Source organism: Falco punctatus, assembly GCF_963210335.1.
Source record: "Falco punctatus genome assembly, chromosome: 6".
Classification (NCBI taxonomy): Eukaryota; Metazoa; Chordata; class Aves; order Falconiformes; family Falconidae; genus Falco; species Falco punctatus.
In genome coordinates this window covers 76275342-76298392 of record NC_137585.1, presented here as the reverse complement: position 1 = coordinate 76298392, position 23051 = coordinate 76275342, and the positions used below count along the sequence as shown (strand labels likewise).

Genomic DNA, 23051 nt, shown 5'->3' with positions numbered 1-23051 from the left:
CTTCAGAAAACTCTGAAGGTGAGGTATAAAAATAAAAAAAACCCCTATTTCCTCAAATGTATTTATGGAAATACTTAATAGAGATTGGTCCCCAAATGAACTCTTAGTATACCATTTTCTGTAACTACATTTGTATTTATGAACCTCATTGTAGCCCAATAGCTCCCCTGTCAGTGCAACCCAATATTGCTTTTTTTCTTCAGAAAAGTTTGTTTTCCATGTCCAGTGCTATTTCTGGTCTCCTTGTGCTAACTTAATCTTTTATCATGTGGCATTGTACTTATGCCCAGTATAACAAATTTGGCTGCAAATACGTTTAAATGTGTTTGGAGTGCTTTGTTTATTATCTTTGTCTTGATAACTTTCAGATATTCCTATCTGCTGATGAGATATCTTTATTGTGCTACCTAAAGTACCAAACTTTCTTTTTGGCTGTCAAGTTATTGTTACATTTGACCAAGTCAGGATTCAGCTCTCGAGGTTACTTCGTTTCTCTCTCTGCATGTTGTCCTACATTTGTCTGTAGCTGTACCATCTTTCCAACAGTTTTAGAAGCTGTGAACAAAGTAGTAGTGCCTTTGACTGAGGTTTTTTTTCCATGTTCTGCCTTCCCAGTGTTTGAACAATCAAGACTCCCAGTCTTTCTTGACTAGTCCTTGTCTAAAAGGCAGACTGTTTTTAATTACAGCTTTTAACTGGTTTGTGCTCCTGCTATTTTTAAAGAGTATTTCCAGTCTTTACCATCAGCTGAATTTTCTTCATATGTCTCTGCTGCTTTTAAGCTGGGGTGAGCATTTCTGTTAACGTCTGAAGAGTTACTATTTTGTCATCCTCATCTTTCCTTCTGCCCTACCTTTTCTCTGTTACTTGTAAATCCTAGTTTATTGGCTGTCCAGGGAGGTGATGATCTGTGACTGATCTACTTTCCTCATTTTACTCCCTTGCTACTTTTAAATGTATATAAAACCAGAACTAAATATGTATTTCTCCAGTTAACTAAACTACAACAATTCTTTGTTATATTGATTTGCTCATACCCTGTATACCTTTCCCTTTTTATTTGATTTTTTTAATTCTGTTGTGAAAATGTCTGTATAATGCATTACATAGTAACATTCAATTTTGATGAAGTCTTTTAAGCCTATCATAATGATACCATTATCCTGAGCTAGAATGTCTTTTTAGATTTTATGTCAATTTTTGTTCATTTTTCTCCGTTATGTATATGACAGCAAATGATAATTAAACCCTTTTATTTTCCAGATCACTTTATCTCTTGTCTCTGCACCTTAAATGGGACATGCATGTTTAGGTAACTAACTACAGGAACATCAAAATGCCTAACCTTGAACATCCAGCGTACCCAGCAGCTACACTGCTTCACTTGGAAAGTTTGGTGCCTTGTCGAGAATCCCAAGTGTCCCTGTTGCTGTCAATATTTGGAGAGGTAGTGCTTTTTATGTTGTACGTTTCAGTAGAACAAAGACATTCTGTTGTCTCAGAGGGGAGAGTAGAAATTTAAGGGCATTTTTGTGATGTCACGATGCACATATTTTGGTTGTGTCTTTGGGATTTGTTCTTCTTTGTTCGTTTGTTTTGTTATTCATCTTTAACATTAGTGTTTGACAGATAAATTCTAGTAAGGTTGAAAGCTGTTTTGCAGCTGTAAGGACCCAAACAAGCTTAGAGCAGTTTGTGCCTTGCTGTCGATGAAGGCTGATTTCGCTCCAGCTCTGTTCCATCTTTGTCATTTAGTAGCAGGAAGTAAGTCTGTCTGCTTCCGTGTTCTAGAGTTCTGATGTTTGGTGGTTTTTTTTTTTCAGTGGCAGTGTAGAAATTATGTCTGGTTTTTAGCTGTTAATCTAACATCTATGTGCCTGAATTTGAAGTACATGAAATTGGTCTGATTCTTAGTTGTGTTGCTGACCATAAGGTGGAAATCACTGGCTTGTTAATTGATTCTGTTAATGCTAGGAAAAGCTGTGGTAAAAAGTATTGGAGATTTTTATCTGCAAACTTAAAGGCGATTGGTGTATCCATTTACATTCAGTTAACAAAATGGAAATTAGTATCTCTTTCTGGTTCTGCCTTTAATTATAGATAATCACATTACATCACATTACAATATTTAAGTTTTATGTATTTATTACAAGCATAGTGGCAACAAGTCATCTTAAAAAAAAAAAGGTACTTAAATTCCTCTTAAATATGTAGGTTAGAGTATCCGCATGTCTTGCACAACAGTGCCTTCATCTTGGATTAATTGAATATTACTGTTTTTCATTAAATTTTTGTCAAATTTATTTTTATTCATTTTTAAGTCAATGTAAAAGATTCTTAAAAGTGAGAAAAGCACAAACATAAATACCTGTTCAGAATGAAATAGAAAGAATGAGTTGTTCTCCTTGCATCTTAAAAAAAAATCCATGAAATACACAGCATCAGTACCATTAGATAAATGAGTTATTATATCAAATATTGCCTTGTGAGAGAAGAGTGGGCTCCTTTACCATCTCCTCCATCAAACCATTTAATTCTTTTCCATTTGGTGCTAATGGAAAGAAACACAGTTTGTAGTGTTTGCAGAAGTTATAATGACGTAAAACTTGCAATTTGTGCTTACTGAGATTTTGTGTTAGTTAACTAATTTGAATTAAGAACCAGCTGCTTTTCTTACTTGGTATATGTTTTTGTTGGTTTGTTTTTGTTTTCTTGTCTGTCTGTCTCCTTCCTGCTCTCTGCCCCACCCCCACCCCCCCTTGAAAAATATATAGTGGTTATAACAGTTTCACCAGTATTTTTGTATGATACTTGATTCTTGGGACTTATCCTCCCAGCATTTCAGTGAAGATGAAACATAAATCTTGATCACGTTGATTCCATAATAATTGGCATATTTTATATTTAATGTCTCAGTTTAAAAGATAACTTTTCTTCTGGAGAGAAACTTTGTTGATAAATCTTACATCTGTTGAATGAAAAAAGAATTGAAATGGCGGCAGTGGTTTTTTCTTTTTTTTTTTTTTTCCTTAGCGTCAGCAGTTTAGTCTTCCATCCATCTTTATCTATGGACATACATCTAGTGGAAAGACTTATGTGATGCAAACTCTTCTAAACACCTTACAGGTAAGAATTTTCACAATGGCGATTGAATTTAGAATTTATTTGTAACAGATGATCCGTCAAACTAGCTTCCACTTTCTTGAAATGGTTTGTTTCCTCAGCCATTTCTGCCTTCTCAGTTCTTCTCCACTTACTGTTTGATGAATGTGTTGCTCTTCTCACTATGCACTTAGTATGTACGACTTCATTTAACCCTGAGATGCCATATAAATCATAATAACTTTTCTAAGAAAGTTTGAAAAAGAAAAAAAGAAGCCCAGTTTTGTTTAGCTTATTCCCTTGACTTTAACCTGAAATAGCTTCAGTGACAAGTACTCTTATGATGATTACAATTCAACCTGAGTCACTGATAGTGTACCTTTTTTGAATCTTCTTGTTATTCTCCTTTGTTTTATTTAAAAATTTATACTAATTTATTTGTATGTGAAAAGAGTAAGCAAACATATGAAGAACAATGAGAAGAATTTGCAGTAGTGGAATTCTGTTCTATTTGTTTTGTGTTGACACACATCCAAATGAAATTAATAGAGTTTATGATCTGTGTAAATGTCAGCCTAAAAGCTTAAACAATAAAGTTGTTAAAAGCATTCAAAGCAAACGTACAAGCTATACATGTTTGCTGTAAAAAAACCCACACCTGAGTCTGAAATGGTGAAAATCACTGGCTGGATACCAGGCAGCTGCCATTCTTTCTGATACTCATAGTTATTTTTGCAGACTTGAGGTGAATGTTGTATTCATTGCAGTAAATTTGGTTAGTTGTGATCATCCCTCTTACAGAAGCAGGAAAATCTGAAACTCTGAAAAAAGAAACAGTGCAGGAGTTCTAAAATGTTGGAGCAATGTTGCATAGGAACAATTGATTTAATTCCTGAACAATTAACAGTTATTCTTTTGCTTAATGAATCAGCTATAAATGGGAAAAGTGTACTGATAGCCCTTTTTAGCATTATATTTTCCAAACCTGTTTAAAAATACAAATTTTGTGCACTTTAATTTATTCTAGATCCTCCAAACACATCTTGATATGCATTGTAAGTTAGAAACCCTAATAACCAGGATGCCATTCACGGTTTCTAATGTAATAAAATCAGTTATCCAGGTGTGTTTGTGTTTACTAAGCTTGGCATTACCAGGTCTTTTGCGGTGAATTGGATCTTATTCTCCTATGCCAGCATTATTGTTGTTTTCCTCCTTGTCTTGGTTTAACCCCAGCTGGTAATTAAGAACCCCCTCACCCAGGGAGGTCGGGAGGAGAATTGGAAAGGAAAGTGAAACTTGAGGTTGAGATAAGAACAATGTAATAATTGAAATAAAAGAACAACAATAATAATAGTTATAAAGAAAAAGAGGGAGAAGGGTAGCGGAATGAAATCCAGAGGGAAGGGGGGAAAGGTAACTAGTGACATACAATACAACTGCTCACTACCCACTGACTAATGCCCAGCCAGTCCCCAAGCAGCTCCCCCCCCCCACGTTTATATACTGAGCATGACATCCCATGGTATGGAATGCCTCTTTGGCTGGTTCGGGTCAGCTGACCTGGCTGTGTCCCCTCCCAGTTTCCTGTGCCCTTCCAGCCCTCCCACCCTTGAAGTCTGAGAAACTAAGAAGTCCCCAACCACACTGTTCCCACACCAAATCCAAACCACAGCACTGCACTAGCCACCAAGAAGAAACTGAACTCTATCCCAGCTGAAACCAGGCTACTCCTGTACGAGCATCACTTTCAGAAGTGTTAGGACTGTATGTTCTTTTTCAGCTTCACCATCTAACATAAACTTCCTTTGGATTCCTGCTCTTAGAAACTGGTGTGGGAGTAGGCAGGAAGTAGGTCAGGGAGGACTGGTAAGACAGATGTTGGAATATATGAAGTGGAAACTACTGAGAATTCATTGTACAGTTTTGGGTTTGGAGCCTCGCATTCCTAGGGTGCTAGGACTACAAACACTCTTTCTCTCAACTGTTACGGAAGAAAACTAATACTGTCTACTAGGGGATGAGTTATATCCTTGATTAATACTGGAGTTGCTATGGGTTACTAAACTGTAGCAGGAACTTTGTTATGAATGAACTTCAGTTGCAAGGGCTGCAGGCAGAGAAAGCTACTTTTTAAACATCATGTGAGAATCTGAACTAGGTGTGGGTTGTCATGGTTGAATGCATGTTTCTTACAAAAATAGTTATCTTGAATGATGTAGAGAGGTATGGCCTTAAGTCCTTTTCAGTCCCTCTCTAGTCACTGCTGGCAGAAGACTTCCAAGCACTAGGTTCCTGGCACTTTTGTGGCCCTTCTTTTTCCATTAGCAAGTGTGTATGTTCATGCTAGTTTTATTCGTTGTTCTAATTTTTCCCAAAATGTATTTTAAAGTCCTCCTAAAGTGAAGGGTATCATTACAGAAATTTCCATCTAAACATGTAAATACCTATGTTTTTGTCATTCATGAACTTCAGGGATTTAAATCCAATGACAGGTGCTGCCTTCACACCTAAACCATACATCTCCGCTTAGATGTTCTCATAGCCCTGATGCTTTTGGCTTGTCCCGAGTCCACTTAACACATATCTGCAGGACTGGGTTTTATGCAAAAATCTCCTTCATTAAAAATTTTGCAGAGGGAGAAAGGTGGAAGATGGTGGTTAATGATCCCCTTCCATGCAGTAGCCTTTGGTGCAATGCTCCTTAGGCTGTGCTGCACGCTTGCAACATACCCAAAGATGTGGCTAGACCTTGGAAATCAATAGGGTTGAAGCAGCAGCTGTTTCTGTAGAACTTCCTATTGCCAAGTATAGGTGTCTCCTACATAATGTGGTGGTCTGAATCATATCTGAGGCACCCGGCTTTCCTTTTGCTGTAGAGGTGCAACACTTTGCATAGGTGTTATGGAGATATAACTCCTTTCTTTTAGTAGTGTTCAAACTAACAAAAAGCTTTTTATTACATGATGTTTGAGTGGATTGCCAGCATATACCCACACTTTCCCACATCTGCTGAATTATATGCCATATTTTGTATTTTAAGTAGTAACACTGGAATGAAGTACTTAGATTTTTTTGTTGTTGTTTTGTTATAGACACACACATTCCTGTATCAGAAGTTTAGTTTTTCAGGTAGTGCGTATGTATCCCAGTGATTAATGTTTTACAGAGGTTTTAACGTTCAGTGTGAAAAAGAGCATATGCCTTACCAGAGAGTATGAAGCTATGCAAATAATCTATTTCTTAAAGATAGAGTTGCTAGAAAATTGTTTTTTGCCTTATGTGTGTTTGAATACTGGTACTATGTTGTAGTCTATAGTGTCTTCTATTTCTAGAAAAATGATCTTAACTTTTCAATATTACTAAATTGGTACTTACAAGTACGTTTTATGGATTGCCATTAAATGTATCTCATACTCTGTTTTTTTCACATGCTCTTTGCTCTAAAAAGATTCGGTTTTCTAAAAATGTTCTGCACAAGCAGGCCAATTACACATGTCTGATACAGGAACTTACACTTTATCATTTGTATGCGGCGAATGCCAAAAATACTGGAGTAATTTTGGGCAGTGTGCTTCTAGATTATTTTCCTTGTAGCGTAAGTTTGAGAAGTTCATGCTATCTAGACACCGTAGTTTGTAATGGACTATTTTACGATACTGTGATGTGTTAAAATTGTCTTAACTTTTCTGTGAACTAAGTGCTGTTTGGTTTTCTTTTTACATATCGCTCACAATTTTTAAATATAGTTATAAGATATACTGTGTGTTTCAGTTTTTAAGCATAATTAGAAGATATACTGTTCTGTATGAGCATTCGTCAGATTTATATTCACTTTGTGATATATAATATTTTGACTAGGTACATAAGTAATCACACTTCTTTGCCAGTTTTTTTGGTGCTCTGTATTCTGTTGGCACGGTGTGGTTTCTTCAGTTGTCTCACCTGGAAAAGAAAACTGATTCTGGAGTATTTACACTGACAAAGCCAAATAATGTTGTATCTTTCTTTTTATCCTATTCAGCTTCCTCATGTGTTTGTGAACTGTGTGGAATACTTTTCTTCACGACTTCTTTTAGAAGAAATTCTCATCCAGTTGCAAAGCTATTCTTCTAAGATAGAACAGTCTTCTCATGTGCCTTGTGATAGTTTAAATGACTTTGTACGTCTGTTTAAACAAGTTGTTGCGAGTCAAGAGCTTCAAGATCAAACATTATACATTGTAAGTAATGTAATTTTAATGTTCCATTTCTGTTAAGGTGGTGTGAGTAATTGTTATCAATAATACATATGTGAAACCTGCATTTTAGAGCAGTTTTCACAAAATTTTTGTGTGGGCCTCATTCAGAATCTATTGACTGGTTTATCATTTCTGTTGCTTTACTGACTTCAGATGAGGTTCTGTAGTTTTCCTGGTTTTAGAACTTTTTTCTACACAAAACCTGTATAGTGTAGCTAATACTGAACATAAATCACACTGCATATTTAAATTGAGCATGTAATAGTATTACAAAATCTTTACATATAGAGAGCCTGTATTTGTTTTATGAGTAAGTCATGCTTATCTGTTTCTTTGTGAAGATAGCTTCACAAATGAGAAAGCAAAGGTGGAAAGCAGGGCAGAAGTGAATTACAGAGCGCGCAAATTACAAGAATTGATTGGTTAGAATAGGTTCAAGTTAGAAGTTGTATTAAGGAACTAATATACATAATTTCCTCTGTATAAGTGCTGTTGAGATCTTACGTCTTCAGCTACACTTGTGGTCCTCAGAGACAAGAACTGTAGTTTTAAAATTAAGATGGAAAAAAAGGCAACGAAAAATTTGATGACATACTCAAGTGGAATAAACAGGCAGACTGCATGAAAAATAATCGGAATTTAGATCACAAGAATGATTGAATCAGTGTAGTACTAGAACACTGGGGTTTGGTTTTGGTTTTACTCTGTGATAATCTTAACTATATAAAGGATTCAAAATTTGCAGACATTTGCAACAACATTTATTATGCCAAGAGATGAGTGTAGAAACAAATTTTCGGCATACAAAAGGTCTGAAGAAAGGACATAGACTCCTCAAAACTATTTTTTCTCAGCTCTTATTTGGTTGAAAAAAATCTATTCTCTTAAAAATTTGAATGCCATAGTATTACTAATGCATTTTATATGCATTGTGGACCTTCAAAACACGTGGACTGAAACTTCAGCCCAGCAGCAGGAGTAAAGAGGTTTTAAAAGAGGTGAAATTATTTAAGAAAACCTGAAAGTGGTTCAGGATTGAAAGCTTAATGACCCTGGGTAATCACTCTGCATGTTTCTCAGAGCAATCAACGGGCACACTGCTTTGGCTTTTTTGCAGTCAAACAAGAAATTCGTAATTACACTGAACTAAATGACACTTAATTACATAACATAATTATACTTCATTCTGTTTCACAAGTTATAGTTCAGTAAGTTTTATTTCCATTAAAAAATAGTTGACTACTGTGTTAAATAACTTCATATTATGTTTAGTGGAAACAGTGCTATCTCATAGTTTTCTCCAGCTCATAAGGTTAATAAATTTGACATACTTCTTAAAAATTGAAGGAAGAAAAAACGCACCAGTACTTATAATAGGTAAGAAGTTATACATAGATAATTCATTTTAATTTACTGTTACAAAAGTGGTATTGGCAGCCTTCAACAATTCCATAAGAACAAAATTTAGCGCTAAAATAACCTTTAGGGAATTAAAAAAATAATTTATATAGCAAAATGTTACTTTCAGGTTAAAATTTGCATTAAAAAACTGTTCTACATCAGTAAAGAATGCTTAATGAGTTATATGAAAACTAGTATCACTCAGAAAACTAGAGAAAACTATGGTTATGGAAAGCAAACCATTAAATACCTGGAAAGGTTCAATTGTATTACGTAAATAGTTGCTGAATTTGAAGAATTCAGTATTAAATTAGTATTTCAGTTCCGTTCTGCATGGGAACAGACAGGAATGGGGGAAAATCAATTCATGTGTATTAACCTGTGTCATCTGGATTTAGTGTAGAGTGGTTGAAATTGAGACTGATGGAAGACCAGCATGCTGGTAACATAAACTGGCAATGCTAATTTAGTTTATTTCATTTTGGTAGTAAATAATGCGATATTTCAGCCCAATTAACTGGGAGCCAATTAAGATAAATGTTTACTTACAGTGAAAGGTTTCTAAAGGTTTCTCTTAACCCAAGCATGGATACTGATTTCGTGTGATTACTTGTGGAAAAATGAATTTATTCATTTTGACTGTCTGAAAAATTGGAGCAAGTATAACTTGTAGTTATTCATACTTTTACAGTATTTAGCACTTTACAGAAGTAACAAGCTGCTGTCAATGGACAGTCCTAAAAGGTATAGTTTTTTTTAAAATGCTGAAGGGTGACAAATTATATTAAAACTAAAGAATAAGCCATGGATTTATAGGTCTACAGGCAGACTGTTTCTGTGAACCACTTGACATACTCTGCAAGCCAGGGTCACAGTATATTGTATCTGCTGTAAGGAGAAACTCTAGGTTTTTTTCTGTTTAGCTAAAAAGTAAAATCTACTGAGGTCAAGATCTTGCAAAGCTTTGTGTTGGGTAGCTACATGTCAGTGGATCCAATAAGCAGTATTTTATTAGTAAAAATATGTAGCATCTATTTGGCTGTGACCTAAAGTGGTCTTCACTCTTGAAGTTATTTATTATATGAACCAAATGCAATTGTCAATATAAAATCATATGGTTTATTGCTGTTTTAATAAATTCCAAGAAGTATGAACTATTAATGCAGATACTGCTCTTTCAGGTTTTTTTTCCTGCACAGTGTGATTTTGAAATACCATTTTCATAAACTGTTTCTTGGTTGTCCACATAAAACTCTTTTTCTTACTGTGGGCAGCAGAAATGATAGGTATCTTGCATTTCCTCCCCACATCAAAATATTAAAAGGATAAAAAAATACCATTTTATATGGACCTATAGATTCTCTTTCAACAGCAGTAAGTCAAAAGAAGTAATGAATTTCAGAATTTAGATTCATATTGAGAGTAGTAAATAGAACACGAAAGAAATATATTTCTATTATCTTTTTTCATTCCTGTCAAGGTTTTAATTGTACTGGGAATAATGTATTTTTTTTTGCCAAAGGATAAACTTGCATGTTTTCATGCTCCTATTTCTTCTCTAGGTTCCAAAATGTTAATTAAGCTTTACATATGCTACATATCTGTTACTGCTATGTGAGGTTTACATACAATACAATAAATCCTCTAAATTTCTAGGCTACAAACTATGGCAAGAAAAGTTTCTCTCAAAATTCAGTTGTGTGAATTCCAGATAGCTAACTTTTTGAAAATATCAGCTCTTACTCGTTTCTGAAAAATAATTTCATAGTGGGAAAAGATAGCTCTCCTACAGTAAACATGTTTATACAGTGCTATAGTACTACACATAATTTTGAAATATTAGAAGGATTTTGAATAAAAATTGAGATTTCAATGGTGGTTAATGCTATCATGGCTTTGTCAGTGGTTTTCTTGACTGATATGTACTTAAATTTTAATTCTTAACTGCCCTAAGGCATGCGAATGTTGTTTGCCTGGGGATTGAATCTTGTTTTTAAAAGATGGCAGAGCTGCTTGGTCTTCCTGGAAGCACACCTGAAGCAATAATCTCTCCAAAGTTGCTGGTTTAAGGAGTCTTGATACTTACGTGGTTTCTGCTGTCTAAGAGCCTCTGGTGAAAAGTTTCCAACAGCTATGAATTGATTTTAAGTCCATGTAAGAGTGGAAGTTGACATTGTCTATATAATGTCATCGTTTTGTTAAAAGGTACTGGACAGAGCAGAACAGCTGAGGGAAATGGAAGCAAACATCCTGCCAGCATTTCTTCGGCTTCAAGAGTTGGTAAGTTTCTGGAAAAAAAAAAACCAGCCATGTGAGTCCTGCATATTGAAAGTAACTGAACACATGGTATCTGTCCATCTAGGCTTGCAAAATTAATTTTACCCTGCCCTCCACCCCAGTAATCACCTGGCAGTGGTCAAAACTAGAAACCAAACCAGAATGTAAATGTTGGCAGGTTTTTCTTAATTTTTTTTAAGAATTCTGTTTTAATAGTATCTTGTTTTATGATATCTGATCTGTTGTAGATTCTTTTGAGGCTGGTGTCAGATATATAGCTGTCTTTTCTGTAATTTTTTTTTGTTTTTAAGAAGAATTTTTATACTCTTTATTTAAAGTTCTGTAGTAATTGGCGAAAAAAAATCTCAAGCACGCTGTAATCTGTAAGGAGAAGCTTCAACATAGCTCCTGTCAGCTTGGTGCAAATAAATAAATAAACCCCCTTTTAGAGTATGTCAGATGTTTGTGTGGGAATCCAAGGTCTGCTTTTGAGTCGGCTGCTGATTCAGAGAGCCCAGCCACGTTGAAGGAATTCAGCATTGGAATTGTGAATTTTCAATTTGTGAAATATTTGTTTTCCTCAAGTTTCTCCAGTGTGAAACTTCAGAACACTATGCAGTGGTCAACTTGGGGATGGTCAGTAGACCACCAGCTATTTAGTTGTTGCTGGAGCTGCACAGCTGCAGCTGTGAACGTACTTTATGTTGGCAGAGAGTTTGTACACTGCTATGCCACAGTATGTTTCTGATTGGAGTAAACCGTTGCATCTTTCTCTCCCTTTTGAAGTATCAAAGCTTATGCCTTGGAATAGGGAAAAATGGTGCATCCTCTGAAAAGAAATTGAGGACAAAACCAGAAGATGGTGCTACTTTGAAATATCTGAACATCTAAATAGCTGAAATGATACTTATTATCTCAAGATTTTTGTGTGGTACTCTTAATCTTCTGGTACACTGATTTCTCTATTTGCTGAATGAAGACTTGATTCACAGCTGTGTTCTTAATGCTGGCAGCTGGTGTGTTTTCTGGCTCTTCTTGTCAGTTCTTACCATGTTCTGGATTTTGCTGCCCCAGAAGTAGAAACAACCTGGCAGAGACAGGAGGGAAACTTAGGCCTATGATTGCTGTTCAGGAACCAAAAATGCTTAAATTCTGGACTGAGGCTTTGTAAAACTGTTGTGCAGCTGATGTTGCAAAGAAATGTTGTAGGAGCAAATCTACTACATCACTTCCTTTCCTGGAGTGAAGGGAGGCAAGAAACTTCATCAGTGTTGAAAGACTTTATGGAACTGGTGAAGAATGGATTATAGGATGCCTGATTTCCATGAAGATTATGGTGGGAAGTTTTTCATGTTGGAAGGCCTGTCAGGAGCTAAACTAAAAATACTCTAGCACTTTTATCAGCTAAAATACTAGGAAGTCTGGGAGAGGAACACAACTGAAAGAAATCTATGGAAAGATGAACTTTTGTTAGAAGAAAAAATGTTCCATAAAAACAGGGAAAGAATAAACAGTAAAGAATATCAGTGGGTGCCACATTGGCAAGAAGTGGAAAGAGTAAACAAAAGAAGATTCTACTTGAATTTCAGGGAAGGGGAATAGCATTTTAACTTTTATTTCAAGTCATTCATATCTCATATTAAGCATTGTAATTTGATCAGGTTACTTCCTTTTATTTTCTTGAGGCACCTCGATAGTTTTGAAGTGTCTTTCTTGAAAAATTATATTTAAAAACATCTTTTGTTATGCAGGATTTTTAGTACGGTTACAAAAAACTTGCAAAAAGGAAGAATGATGCATCAGCTTCATATTAAGAAGCTGATACATTGAAGGGTTATCAAAATAAGGATTTTTTTTTTTTAATGTGAAGCATGTTGTTGTCTATTGACCAAAACATCAAACTCAAGGCAAATAAATTGTCAATAAAAAATCAGCGAAAAAGAATGTATTATTATGTTGCAGCCATTGTTGGTAAGGTACACAGTTAATACTGGTTTTTTTGTTCTGGGATGTTTTTTGTTTATTTTACAAATAAGCTGGTCATTAAAAACGAAGTACTATATAGCTTGATTTCAGAAGAAAACTGAATGGTTTTTTGCTTTTTAACTTTTTCTTTTCGTTCTGAAAGTCTGGATTTATTTACCAAAGTAAAATGCTGTCTTAACTGTGGGAGTAAAGCAGGAATCTACTTGGTATTGTCTAGTACCAGAGCTCTATCACCCCACAAAGCTTACATGTCAGTGAAATGGCAAGGGATGCAGAAAAATCTCATGTAATTATGAAAATCTGCAAATGTATGAGCTTCTTGATTAGGCCAGCTGAAGCTTTATTTCTATGCCAGTAATTTGTATTGAGCTGTAAATTTGATGATTTTTGTGGGACAGAAAATCACAATAATAATTCTTCTCACTTTCATTCTCAATTTCTTCTCTCTGTAGACTGACAGAAATGTGACAGTTGTTCTGCTCAGTGAAATAGTATGGGAACTGTTCCGTCCAAGTATTGGATGCTTTGAGCCATTCACCTTGTATTTTCCTGATTACAGTATAGGTAAATAATTCTTTAATCTGCTTTTTGGGGAGTCAATAATACTTTGTCAAACATCATCCAAATGTTCTTTCTGTGTTTATCAGTATGCCTTTTACAGAATCCAGAATATGTAATATTCCTGGGATGTAAAAGGCTGTATTCACACAACCTCTAAAAGACTTGTCTGTTTCCACTTGCCAAAACACTTCAAAGTAACATTTGGTTCCCTTAGATTTGCTGATTCTTTTAATCAGCGTAGTTTTTGGTGGATTTTGGTTTTTTTAGTGATGATTATAGTTTGGTTTTCCACTTAACTTGTAAAATGCGGTCAGTTTATTGTTAGCTTTAGATAAGCAAAACTTATTTTTGTTAAAATGTGGTCAGTTTATTGTTAGCTTTAGATAAGCAAAACTTATTTTTGTTTAAACAGGACACCTGCAGAAGATCTTGTCTCAGAATCATCCCCCAGAATATTCTGCGGATTTCTATGCTGCATATATCAATATTCTGCTTGGTGTCTTCTATATGGTCTGTAGGGACCTGAAAGAACTTCAGCATCTGGTGAGATGAGCTCCTTTAGATTTGTTATTTTGTTTTGGGGTACTTTTTGCCAAATGAGCTCTGAAAGTCTAGATTTATTTTTGAATAAGGACAAACAGAAAATCATGGCATCATAGAATGGTTTGGGTTGGAAGGGACCTTTAAAGGTCATCCAGTCCAACACCCCTGCAATGAGCAGGGCCATCTGCAGCTAGATCAGGTTGCTCAGAGCCCCGGCCAACCTGACCTTGAATGTTTTCAGGGATGGGGCATCTACCACCTCCCTGGGCAACTTGTTCCAGTGTTTCACCACCCTCACCATAAAAGATTGCTTCCTTATCTAGTCTGAATCTACCCTCTTTAAGTATGTGTTAGCTGAAAATGCAGTTTCCCTGAAAGTCCATAAAGAAGGTTGCAATTGTTTTGGTGGCTGTAAAGGGTTTCCATTACTATGTAGTTTTCCAGTCAGAGGAGACAAAAGCTGCACTAACAAGATGCCAGTCTGCACGGGGTTCACCCAGCCTAGAACATCTGTTTTGGTTTTTGAGTTCAAGCTGTTCCTTTATATCAGAAAGTGACTAGGAAGACTAGGCTACCTATTTTTACCTGTTGGGATAAGAAGGTAGATGTGATTAAACCTTTTATTCCTACTAATAAATACAGCAGAATCAATCGCTGCAATTGCAGCAGTTTTTGAGGAACAACTCCATTACTTGGTTAATGATTTTTTTGTTTGCAGTTCAGTCAGAGGTAGTAATAGTTACAATTTTACTTTTTCAAGCAGTGATAAGCCTCACAGTGCTGCTTCTCTTCAAGTTATTTTTACATGTGCTTATGTGAATTTGCTCTTATTCCTGCCTTCTTGCTTGCATGGACATCTGTAATCCCTAAATAGCCTTCTGTTGTGTTCATTTTCTGGACTATAGAGTGGAATGCCAGAACAGGTACTTTCAACATTTGAAGAATGCAAGTCTCGGCATGTCCATTCTCAAGTTTTGTTGTTTCCTGTGTTTATTAAATGTAACTTGCCACCAACGTTCTTTATACTTCTACTTTATGGGAAATTTAAGTTCAAATTTGAAATATTTTCCTATATTATTCAGGAATGTAAAATTTTCACTTGATTTGCCTCCTGTGGAGGGTTTTAAGGTAAACTGCTACAAGCCCGATCTGCAGCACAGTTTTACAGAAACATAGCATATTAATATGACTCAAAGGCCTAGAGAAGCGAGGAGTGACATAAATGTTTTCACTGTCTTTGTTTTGGAATTAAGAATAAAATAGTTAAGTCAAAGTTCCTGCAGTATAGTCATGCCTGAGGGAACAAAAATAAACTGAAGGTGTTTGGTAAAAGGAGTTTTAACCATATATCAATTGAAGAACAAACTAACAGAAGAAAAATAAAAGATTACTTGATGGTGACCTTTGCATAAGAAAAGCTGAACAGCAATAACAATTATTAGCTGACCAGATTATTATTTAAATAACTACTTTGTACAAGGAAGTTTTACAAGTTTGAAGGGATCAGTGGTTATGGCCAGTGAACAAAGCAGTGCTGGTGAGATAATCTGAACGTCCTGCCTGCATTTCCATCAGCACCATGTAGCTAAACTTCAGCTGAACTTACCTGTTACTTATAAAGGTTTTATATTTAAATGAGATGGCTGAAATCTGATGGAGGTGCAAATAGAAACTAGGGTCACAGTTCTTCTAGACATGTGCTTGAGTGATTCTGCTTAACAGAACGATTTCATTAGCTTTAGATGTAGTGTTTGTGTGTGTGTGAAATACCAACATTATGAAAAGATTTATGTAACTGGACCATAAATTACTGTGCTTGACAAGTCTCTTCTGTAGAAGGTAATGACAGACACATACAACCCTCTGCGGGCTTCTGAACAACTCCGTAGTGGCTAATAGAGACTCTAAATGTGTATTTTACTATGCATGATTATTAATGAATACATTCTGGAATGATTTTAGATTTAGATGTGGAAGTTACTGCATTGAGTTCTGTATACTAGCACAGAGATTTAATAAGGTGCAATAGGACAATAGGAGCATGAAATGTGAGGATTGTTATTTTACAAAATTCTGTGTGATACTGATTTGACCACTGTAGAAAAAAATCTAGATGACAACATTGTCAAAATTCTCTCAATCTTACCTTAAGCAAAAGGATATAGTTTGAATATGGAATGTGTTAGCAGGGTCGGTTTATATTTGGGGGTTTTGTTTGTTTGTTTGAGTTTTTTAAAGTAATTTTGGTTTGTGTGTGTGGTCTACTTTTCCACATGCTGAACTGCTGCTGAAATGGAAAGTTTTATGTGAAAATGGAGTAAAAAAAGTTAATTAAAAATTTTTTATTGCATTTATAATGTTTAATTACTATTTTTTGTAAAAAACCCGATGCAACCTCTGAGTACAGTAAACAGATTTTGCTGAGATCAAAACCAAGTAACCTGTGATAGATGACTTCTGCTTGTATTTTAATCTACAGAAGTATTGTGATGTTTTACAGTATAACATTTGGAAGTAAGCAGCATAATTAGTAACAAAAATACTTCATTGCTTTTGCAAAGTAATGAATTATGCTGCTTGTTATATTCTGTAGCTAAATCAAATATATTTAAATTTTTAATATGTTGTACTTTTTACTTTCTGTAGGCAGTGCTCAATTTTTCTAAATACTGTGAACCAGTGGTCAGAGGAGAAGGTAAGTTTATGTCTTTAGGTTGAGCGGGTGTATGAGAGTGCAGGTGCCTTCCTGTGGGTTTTGTGGAGGACTTTGCTTTGATCTTCATTGTGTTGTGACCATTTCTCTGGTCACGATGGCCATACTTACTCCAGTTGCACCCAGTAGGCAACATTTACAGCGGAAGCAGTAGATGGCATTTGTTGGTGGTGTTTTATGGAAATGAGATGGAAATACTGTGAAAACTTGCTTCCCCCCTATAAATCTTCCTCCTTACTCAACCACCAGGACTTCTGCGAAGTAATGGGATAAGTAATTTCTCTATCAAGGCTAAAAGGAGAAATGAAAGTGGGGGTTCTGCCACACTGTCCCAGAGTATCTCAGAATACCCACAGAGAAACAGCCTTGCATGGTAGCGTATGCTTACAAATGGATGATGATGGTGCATCATCCGAATACAGCATTTCAGAGTCAGGGTGTTAGACTTACATCTTGCCTGTGGTTATTCAGGTGTCAGAGGTAAGACTTGTAGTGTTGTGTGAGTTAAACATCTAACAGAGTTGATTCTGGCTTGATGCAGCAAATGAACGTGACACCCGCAAGCTCTGGAAAAATATTGAACCTCATTTGAAGAAGGCAATGCAGACTGTTTATCTCCGAGAAATATCCAGGTAATTTGGGGAGCGAGGGTTTGTTTTGTTGAGGTTGCTGTTTTTAACAAGCTTCCTCTCTGAATATTTGATGATAATAAAAGTATTACGTTTCATGGCATTTTTTTTTCTTGCTAGGTAGAATCTTTTTAATTTGTATTTCTTTCTTGCCATATAATGTTAGAAATAGGGCATCTCAGGAGGAAACTTTTAAACAAAACAGTATTTGCAGCATATAAAATATTTAAGTAAATCAGTGGCAGCAAGCTGTGTTCTGTTTTCACTGATGGTCATGCAGGTATATCCATTTTCTGTCATACATGAAGCTCCCAGGCATGGGAACCCATCCTCAGAATGTACAGGCACATTTTGAAGCACACTTGTAAAGTTGATTTGGCAGATCCTCACTGTACCAAGGATGGATGGAAGCTTCAAAATTCTTATGAGACATTACAGGTTTTGAACATAGGTGTTCCTTATCTTTATTTACTGGAGCTAGATTTGTACATTTGCTGTGCTTTCTGACCCCTTATTTTCTTGTCCAAGGGCAAAATTTTCCTTATATGGAATTGCCATTTTTGACAGCATTAAAAGCTGGTGTCCTGCTAACAGACGGAGTTTCTTGTGGGTATGGTTTTGGATTCCTTGTTTATTTCTTACGTTGCCAGACTGCTAGAAGAAAGATGGTGGTGTTCATTTTCAATGGCAATAATCACCTCCGATTTAATGTCTTCTCTGTCTTTAAGATGATTCTGATGTTATACTATGTAAATAGAGATAATTCAGTAGTGTTTTATTTCTTTACCTTTATACAAACATAGTGATTTCTTTCCTTTGAATGTCATTGAGGCCATAGAGTATTCTGGTAACGGAACTTTGGTGTGTAGCAGAAGTCTTTGCTAAATGTTTTGGAAAAGTGATCATTCCTTCAAAAAGAAAATGGATTTTACTCCATATAAGCTAGACTTCACTGTACCATGAGGCATTATTCTGTTTGCCTCAGGTATGTATTTATACTCAGTATTGATCTTCATTACACACTCTACTCAGGATCATCCTGACTTCTTAGGTTGTGTAATTGCCTGCTCTAATTAGGGTGTAAGATAAGATTATTATATAAAATAGCTTATGAATTGTTTCCAAATAGCTGATTTCCTTCTTTACTCTTCTCTTTGATTATAAATTTGAGCTTTACTGTTTTTTTTATTGGAAATTTCAGCTTTCTGCGTAATAGTTCTAGGATTTACCTTTGTGTGCCAGTAAATGCTTGAGGAATTAAAATGACCTCATCAATTTTTCTGGCCACAGAACTGTAATTACTCTCAGCTTTTCTTCAAGTTGTAAGTTAAAGCAATAGAACTTTGCTATCGGCTGTTGTAATCCCTGAACTGAGATGAAAATGAAACTACTTTTTTCTACCTGTAAAATGGACATTGGATAAAAACTTTGCTTGTTGATAATTTGGTTGATAATTCATTATAATTTGAGTATTACATTAACTCTCATTAAACTGTTTTCATGAGTTTTATGGCTTATGGCTGATAAACACTGTTCATAAACATCTTAACTCAAAACAAAAAAGCACTGGCGCTTTACAAAACCTGGGTGTTTTTTTTATCCCCTTGTGGTATACAAAATTATCTAAAATCACAACATTTCTAATATAATTTCTTAAGGGAATTTTAAGGTGAAATTTTTTGCTATTGTTTAGGAAAACACCAAGCTATTTGCAGACATTTTTCACTGACAAAATGTTCCATCTGGATGTCTTGAAAGTTTTTAAGTAAAGAATGAATATTGCTTTGTTTTTTTCCATAGGCTTCAAAATTGTATTATGAAGTAATTACAGTATTGTTCTCACTAGCATAAACAGTTACTAAACAAATAAAAAATATATTCAAAACTATCACTATTTTTTCTTTTTATCCAATTCTGCATTGTTCTTGAAACTTAGAATACTATTGCTGTTTGCTTAGTGGTGATAATTAGATGGAAAGAAGTTGTTGTTTTACAGTTAGCTTGTACTGACTTTTATACTTTAATATAACATTACTTTCTGCAGTTTTTTCAAATACTTATAGTCTGCACATTATTGAAACTTATGTGCAACGTAGTAAGACTTGACATTTTTAATTATTCTCTTACTGACTGTATCCTAGCCAGTGTAATGAAATTAAAATATACATATACCAAGCAGGTAGTTTTCTCTAAAAGACTTAACAAATACTTTGTCTTTATATATTTGCTTTATTTGTCTTTTAGCTCACAGTGGGAGAGCTTCCAGCGTGGCAGTGGAGAACCTGGGCAGTTGAAAGGTATTGGGTATAGTAACTCTGTAATGTGAAATGTATACTTTTCCGTTTGACTTGGTGGTTATTATCTGAGAACATGTGAATAAAATTACATACCTGAAGGTACCTGTTAGCATTCAGTTACAGTACAGGGTAATCATGTTTTTTTGAGAAATGGTGTTTTACAAAGGACTATTTCCCCCCCTAGCATATATCCTGGTAGTAATCTTTTCTAAGGTCCTTTGTGGATAAAAGCAGATTTCTTTAAATCAGTATTTCTTATGTAAGAATGGATGAGGACTGAGCTGACCCCTGATGGTCAGACCTCCGTGTGCCAACTGTCGGAATTGTCTGAGTGGGGAGAAGGGAATATTATACCTGGTGTATTACACTGGATTAACATGTTCCTAAACAAAACAACTGTGCTGTGTCCTGATTTCTTGGCAAAGAGAAATACCAGAATTGCAAGAATTCTTTCTGTTTTTTCATTAAAGGAGTAAATGTTTGTTGATTTTTATACTTTAGACAGGCTTGAAAGTTGAATCTCAATATATCTGTCAGCTGTCATTCACAATTTAGGAAGAAATACTGAAGCATTTTCCTGGTATGTCAGTCAGTCATGGTCTTTTGACCAGTTTGTAGTTTGGGAACACTTAATCCATATTATTTATCATGACAAATAATTTCTTCTTTAGATAGTAGGTAATATTGCAATTATCTTAAGACAATTTAAGTGGCTATGATCAAACTGTTTCCTGTATTTGCATTATGATCAGAAATTTTTTGACATTGTTGACGAAAGGAATTTCATTCAAAGTGTTCTTAGTAAACTCCCTCCTTCTGTGCCTAGATGGTCATGAAAAACTTTTGCACCTGAGAACCCAAAAAAGGGAGGCTTTATTGAAAATGCATTTTGTAATATTTTTAGATATATGTAGAAGGAAAAATTGCCTTATTGGTAAGAAGCATTTGATAATAACATGCTTAGAAAGCAATTATAATAAATTTTACTGTAGATGTAAATAACCATATAATTCAGTGCACGATGCAATATTGCCAGGTCAAGAATGGTATAGAAACAGATATTTCTGTATTAAAGTAAATTTATTTGGTGTTGGATTTTGTAATTAACATGCAGCACAAAGCAGTCTCTTGATTGTAAATGAAACTAAAACTGCTGTCCTTTTGTGCCCACATGAGAGGAAATTGTTACTAGCTGTCATCTAGGATGCTTCTCATCACACTGGGCGCTCTGAATCTTAACTTCTAATGTTTGATTCCTTGATCTTTATTTGCTGATGCTTGTGAATTAAAGCGTAAGGGTACAGGTACTTCACAGAACAAGATACCATTGAAGTGAAAATCTGTAAGCAAAGAAGGCACGAGAGAGACCCTTTAGTGGTCTCCATAGTTAGACAACTGATGAAGTAAGGTGGTTTGATCGTCCTACTCATATGCATTATCTGTGTGAAAGAAGCAACTACGTTTACAAAAGCAGGAGAATGTAAAGGGAAAAAATACAAAGTAAAAGTAAAAAGAGGGAAGGAAAATACTAGACTGTAGTTCTTGTGCCATTTAATGTGTGAGACTTTGTATACATGGTAGCAAGCTAGGTCAACTGGATCAATTTTAAGAGTTTGAAACCATTTTCTGTAGCAAATAAAACATTGGCTAAAAATTGTGAGATACTGAACTATTTCTCAGAAGTGCAGCACGGCTTCTTTACCATGTCATCCCTATTCCTGGCTGAGCTGTCTGGCACAGTCTGGAGCACCCTCAAGGTTGGATCTTGGAGGAAAGCTTTGCCATTATATTTGAACACATTTCTTCATCTGCCCTGTTTGCCAGAAAAAAATAATCTTAAATGAAAGTATCCTGGGATTTTTTATTTTTTATTTTTTATTTTTTTTTTAGGGAGATCACACCTTATGATTTATGAATCTTCAATGGTTCAGATAAAGTTTCTGAGATGAATTCATAAGGAGTCCAGAATGTTAGTTTTGTTTAGATTTGTGCCATTTCTTGGCCCTTGACTGATACTATGTCTGTGATAATGGGGTTGAGAAAGTAGCCATACTCATTTAGCTACAGGAGTAGAGCAGTAGATAAGGAAGAGTGCAAGCAAGTCTAATTTGAAGTTTGTTGATGGTCAGACTGGTTTCAGTGACTCATAAACTGTTTGTTTATTTTATAGGACTTTCTGCACATACACATGTGGAACTTCCTTATTACTCCAAATTTCTTCTAATAGCTGCTTACCTTGCCTCCTACAATCCTGTTAGAACAGATAAAAGGTTCTTTCTTAAGGTAATGAGATTTTTTCTTAGTGCTGCTTGTGGTATTCCTGCATACTGCATTTCCTTGTTTAAAACCCTTCAACTGTTCTGTTTCTCTGTGTGGGTCATTTGATTTGATCAGAAGTTTTTCTGTAGATCACATGTTGTGATTGGTAACGATCACTTCATCGTTACTAATGGCAAATAAATCCAACTTCTTCATGTCACAATGTGTAACACTGTTATATAACACAGGTATTGTTCTTTGCTTTTGTAAGTTGATACAGCTCCCTTTGGTAAAGATTTTAGTGGAGTACTTGCAGTGTCCTTAGGTATAAGCCACACTGAAATTTCCAGAGTAAGATACAAACCATAACCGCCTTTAGCCTTTTATGAGGTAAAATGGCATAGGGCATTGTTAACTTACACAATTTTAAGCTTCTGAAACAGAAATGTAAAATGGTTGCTTTTGTAGAAGATGTGGTTCTATTAGCTGGCACATGTTGTATTGAAATGATGGTAGTGCATGTTTTGGGGTGAATATATTAATCCTCACTACCAAATAATGAGCTAAAACCCGTTTTCTGTAAGTTATTGCCATGTACAAATTGAATTATTTTTTTCTTCTCTTTTTCTTTGGGCTATGTTGTGGTCATGCCACAAACAAATGCTATGGTGCCGTAGTTTGTAATCTGTCTCTTTCTTACCCAGGATCTTTATGCTCCTCAAGCCTGCCTCATTGTGTTGTTTTGGGGGTCTTTATATGACAAAACATAGGCAGGAAGACAGCTATCGGAAAAGTGATTGGGCAATTATGCCTCCTTCTATGCATTTTACCAATGTCAAGGTTTTCTAGATTATTACAGTGTGTTTTAATGTATGCATGTGTGTATGTATGGTATTCATGACAGAAGATTTGAACAACTGAGAAAATGGGAGCAAGACAAATCTGTACAAGTGTGCTTGCTTCCTTCTTCCCTCTTGAAAAAAAAATTGTAGAATCATGTTTTGAAAAGTTCCTGCAGTTCCTAGTGGTGATATACTAGCATG

General features: G+C 35.3%; 1 protein-coding gene across 4 annotated transcripts in view; it reads left to right on the top strand.

The window, feature by feature from the left end:
• The window catches only part of ORC5 (origin recognition complex subunit 5), an 81396-nt gene that overhangs the window by 1923 nt on the left and 56422 nt on the right, over positions 1-23051 (top strand). For all 4 annotated transcript variants that reach the window (XM_080391990.1, XM_080391989.1, XM_080391987.1 and 1 more), the window contains exons 2-11: positions 1264-1447; positions 3034-3126; positions 7127-7324; positions 10949-11023; positions 13459-13570; positions 13980-14110; positions 16757-16805; positions 17365-17455; positions 19697-19749; positions 21920-22032. In XM_080391990.1, the coding sequence (XP_080248116.1) occupies positions 1337-1447; positions 3034-3126; positions 7127-7324; positions 10949-11023; positions 13459-13570; positions 13980-14110; positions 16757-16805; positions 17365-17455; positions 19697-19749; positions 21920-22032 (1026 nt within the window). In that variant the 5' untranslated portion in view covers positions 1264-1336. The remainder of the gene's footprint in view (positions 1-1263; positions 1448-3033; positions 3127-7126; positions 7325-10948; positions 11024-13458; positions 13571-13979; positions 14111-16756; positions 16806-17364; positions 17456-19696; positions 19750-21919; positions 22033-23051) is intronic.